General features: G+C 28.0%; 1 protein-coding gene across 1 annotated transcript in view; it reads left to right on the top strand.

The window, feature by feature from the left end:
- Nucleotides 1–4309, top strand: part of LOC108755088 (C-terminal-binding protein) — a 54238-nt gene extending 49929 nt beyond the window's left edge. The window contains exon 7 of the mRNA XM_018497878.1: nucleotides 4244–4309. Within this exon, the coding sequence (XP_018353380.1) occupies nucleotides 4244–4250 (7 nt within the window). The 3' untranslated portion in view covers nucleotides 4251–4309. The remainder of the gene's footprint in view (nucleotides 1–4243) is intronic.
- Nucleotides 4310–4490: the final 181 nt, after the last annotated feature.

Below are 4490 nucleotides of genomic sequence, written 5' to 3'. Positions count from 1 at the left end.
TGCGATATAGAGAGGGACATCACGACTGTATGCCTCCCTTTATATCATACAATTTCTATTTGAAATGTTTTTTGATAAAACTGCCTATTTTCGAAATATTTATCTGATGAGATTGAAATGTATTATCACACACACACACACACACACACACACACACACACACACATGTACGCACTTAAATATTTTATTGGAAAAAAAAATTGCAGTTTAAAAAAAAATGCATTTTAGAAAAGAAAAATAGCTTTTCAAACTAGCGTTTGAATTTTGTCTTCATGATATTTTCTTTCTAAATTATATAAAATTGAAAATAGATATTTTTTTAAGTACTGTATCTGGATGAAACATCGTCGAACAAAATTAAACAAATAAGCATTTTAAAGTGAACATTCTAAACTTTAAAATGCTTTTTGAAAAAAAACTGGTACGGTGCTTTTTAGCAAAAATATTGAATGTTTGTTATGTAAAATTTTACTGTGTAAAAACTTTCTAAAATGATTTGTATAAAGTTTTTAAAAAATTTTGAAAAAATTTATACAAATTTAGCATATTACAATAAACATCTTTTTTGTCTTTTTTCTGTAAACTTTTTAGTTTGAAAATTAAAAACATTTTAGAAAGAGCACGCAATTTTACACAATAAAATGTTATACAATAAAAAAATTCATATCTTTATGAAAAATTATTATACCAATTTTTTTTCGAAAAATATGTTAAAGTTTAAGATCTTTACTTTAAAACTTAAATTTTGTTCGATGATATTTTGTCTAGATACAACATCAAAAAACCGGGCTGATTTTGGTGCCCGGACGGGTTTTGCCATTTTCGCGGGCATTGCATCACTTTTAATCTTTGTATCTCTTATATGATGTGATCTGCCTGTATCAACTTCCATTTTATTATTTCGAGAAACGTGAGCCATTAACCAAAGAAGAAGAAAAAGAAGGAACAAAAAATAGAGATAAAATTCAAACATTGTTTTAGAAAGCTCGATTTTTCTTCTTTAAAATGCATTTTTAAAATCTTCTCTACGATTTTTTTTAACAATATTTAAGTTTTTGTAAAAAATGAAAAAATTGCAAGCGTCCCAAATTAATAAACGTTAGTGTGTGTATGCGTGCGTGCGTGCGTGAGTCGTGCGTGTGCGCGCGCTTACGAATTAAATATAAATGTATATTTATATTTAATTTGAATTATTACTTCAATCAACTATAATAATAGATATAATTTAAAAAGGAATAAAAGAGAGACTAGTGCAAAAAGAGCGTGTGATTAAAACGAACAAATTAAAAAATCTAACTCATAAATTTGAAAGTTCTGATATATAAACGATAATCTTTATGATCACAATTCTAAAGGTAGGATTCCATGGCCCGTGGCTCGGCATGGTTCCTGATCCATCTTGGCTCGCCTACGTTCGTCACAGGATTAGTCCCGAAATTAATATAAAAAAAAAGACTAAAATTGTGGTCTCACGGCAATCTTACGGCACGCCGAGCTAAGCTCGCCGTATAACGAGCCATAACTCAGCGAGTCTCTACTGTAGGAACAGGGTGACTCACTATGGATGCTTTCCAACAAGAGACACATAAAGAGACATACAGTGTGATGCATCATTACATCTTTGTTGTTCACCAATGTTAAACAAGAATGAGATGACCACTGGCTTTACTGATTCGCTTGTTGGAAGGCACCCTATTGCTCGCCATGGCTCGCTGCTCGTGACTTGTGGTTCCTTGGTTCACCATGTTGGTAAATTAACGTAAATCAAAGGGTTCGCCATGGTTCGCGCCTTAACTGAATGTAATAATCAATTATTGCGGATCGCTGCACTATCAAATTTCTTTATACTTGCATATAAATGTATAAGAGTCTGTTTATTATTGCTAGTTGAGACACTTATTAGTGATTTTGTTTTATCATTTAAGTCGTAGTATAGAGTAGGATGATGAAAAAATTGTCTGAGTTTCTATAATTACATGAAAAAATTTATATGAAATGACTTTTTGCAAGCATTGACGTTTAGTAAAATTTGTTTTGTTACGATTGAAAGTTTCTTTTGTGCTAATTGAATTATACTCTTAGATCTTCTATAGTTCTGTATCAGCGAAGAAAACTTTCAATATTTGCAAAATAAGCATTCTGCTGAATTATTGGCGAGCCTAACAGCGCAAGATGCCTTGTCAGCTTGTCTGCTCGCAAAGGCTTTTTTGGCTCGCGCTAAAGAACTTGCCCCCCATTTTCAAAAATAATGTCACGAGCCATGAGCCGTGAGCGAACCATCTTACGGCGCGTAGAGGCTTTCCAAGCCATGACGAGTCATTGCAAGCCGAGCCACGGGCTGTGGGACTCCTATTTTAAGAATTATTAATAATTACTAATAATCATAACAATTTATAATTGAGTTATATAGGAAATTAAAAGATTTAGTGCGAATGTTAAGCAAATTAAGCAGTTCTTCCTCTTTGTAACATTGAAAGAAAGGAATTTATTCACCAATGTTGTAACAAAAACAAAGTATTGTACACGATACATTCATGTCTATTTGTAGACTTGATTATAGATGGTATATATTAATTAATTTCACGAAAATATATAGTACTTTCTTCTAATTTTTATCTCTAGATATTAATGAGCAGTTCTCTTTTTTCTATAATTAAAATCGGGTTTACCAAGAAACGTCGATTATATTAATTTCTTAAAATCGATTCTTTTAATGTTTGTGTTATCCTTGATTGTAAATCGCGATGCGTATTATAATAATATTCCTACTTTTATGTTTATTTTGAATAATTGTATCATATTGAATATTTTTCATTTCAATATATTTGCTTAATGAATAAAAGAAGTAAAGAAAAAAAAGAATTTTTTACACTTTGATTATTTACCCTAATTTTGATATTAAAAAACATATTTGCGAAACGTTTTTGATTTTCTTATAGAGTCATACATTAATTTGTCACACTGTATTTGGGTCTGCATTTATCGTTTGGGTCCGCATTTTCCCATTTCTGTTTTCAAAAAGTAATTATAACAATGAATAATTTTCTATGTAATATTAAATTATTTAATGTTTTTAAGAAACGAATTTTTTAGTACAGATTTTTTTGAGTCAAATTACATTGAGACAGAAAAATATACTTGTTTTATGAGATATATTTTACATAAAATCGCGAAAATGCATGAATACAGGAAGTGATCAAGGCATTACAACAATTCCTGTATTTGCGATAATGATATAAAGAAATAATAAGATAATACTATATTAAGAAATGTATAGAAATTAAAGAAAAGGGAAATATTCGAGCAGACACTTGTTATCAAGCGGAAATGAAATTTAGGCAAAAATTATAAAAGAATCGCGCGTAAGAAAAATTTACATATGTTGCATTAATATTTATATTTGAGATAAATTCATAATGATATTATCTTATTTTAAAAGACTGAGAAAAATGAATGAAAAGTCGTTTCTAGTAAATTTTACATTTTTTCCGGTTTATTTAAACAATTGTTGATTAATGCCTGGATCTCTTAGAATAATGTAATGTTTTTTATCGCAAGCGAAAATATTATGTTATACTTAATTACGATAATTGGTACAATTTCTTATAATAGAAGATTTTTTGTCGAAACAAATAATTTGTTTCCTGAACAAGTATGTAAGAATAACTGTCTTTTTTTTTTTAAATATGTGAGCTTGATTTGAAGCGTGATTGATAAGAAGTTGCGATATAAGTAAGAAAATGGAGAGAAAGAAATGCTGAGGAGAGGGTGAGAAAGAAAGAGAGAAAGAGAGAGCATACGAAAATGAATTTTATTAATTAATAATTATAACACGATTATTGTGTATGAAGTAAAGCAATTGCGATATGTTATAAACACTTTAATATAATAGAGATGACACATTATTAAGAAAAGAAATGAGAATACCAATTTTCTCAAAAGATTCTGAAAATTATAATACGATAATAATAATTGAATATACAAAAATGGAGACAATCTATTTTACAAAGATATACATTTTTGTTCGGTTTTTTATTTTAATAATTTTTTTAGTTCTGTGGCATTAATTTTATCCTAAGGTCACTATTATTGTAAAATTAAATTGCAATATTAAATCATTAATTCGTTAATTAATGAAGAATTTTAAAAAAGGGTTACTGAAGCATTGGGATTAAAAAATTGTCTTAATATATTATCAAATTTATAAGGAATATTACAGGCGATTTTTGTTTTCAATTTTCAGCGGCTGATATGTCAGGATAAAAGAGATAATCTTCGTTATTTAACCCATTAACGGCCCATTTTTTATGAAGATTATAATAAAAATGTTTTTTTTATTAATATAATCATAGTAAAAAAGAAATGCAAATATAAATTAAAAGAAATTTTGTATCAAATAACATATGTCATTTTAATTTAAATAACTTCTAAATAATTTTAATATTAATATTTGAAATATTAAAATATAAAAATGTATAAATTATATATAT

Source organism: Trachymyrmex septentrionalis, unplaced genomic scaffold (assembly GCF_001594115.1).
Source record: "Trachymyrmex septentrionalis isolate Tsep2-gDNA-1 unplaced genomic scaffold, Tsep1.0 scaffold83, whole genome shotgun sequence".
Taxonomy (NCBI): domain Eukaryota; kingdom Metazoa; phylum Arthropoda; class Insecta; order Hymenoptera; family Formicidae; genus Trachymyrmex; species Trachymyrmex septentrionalis.
The sequence above is the reverse complement of the archived record's forward strand: the minus strand, read 5'-3'. Positions and strand labels throughout refer to the sequence as shown.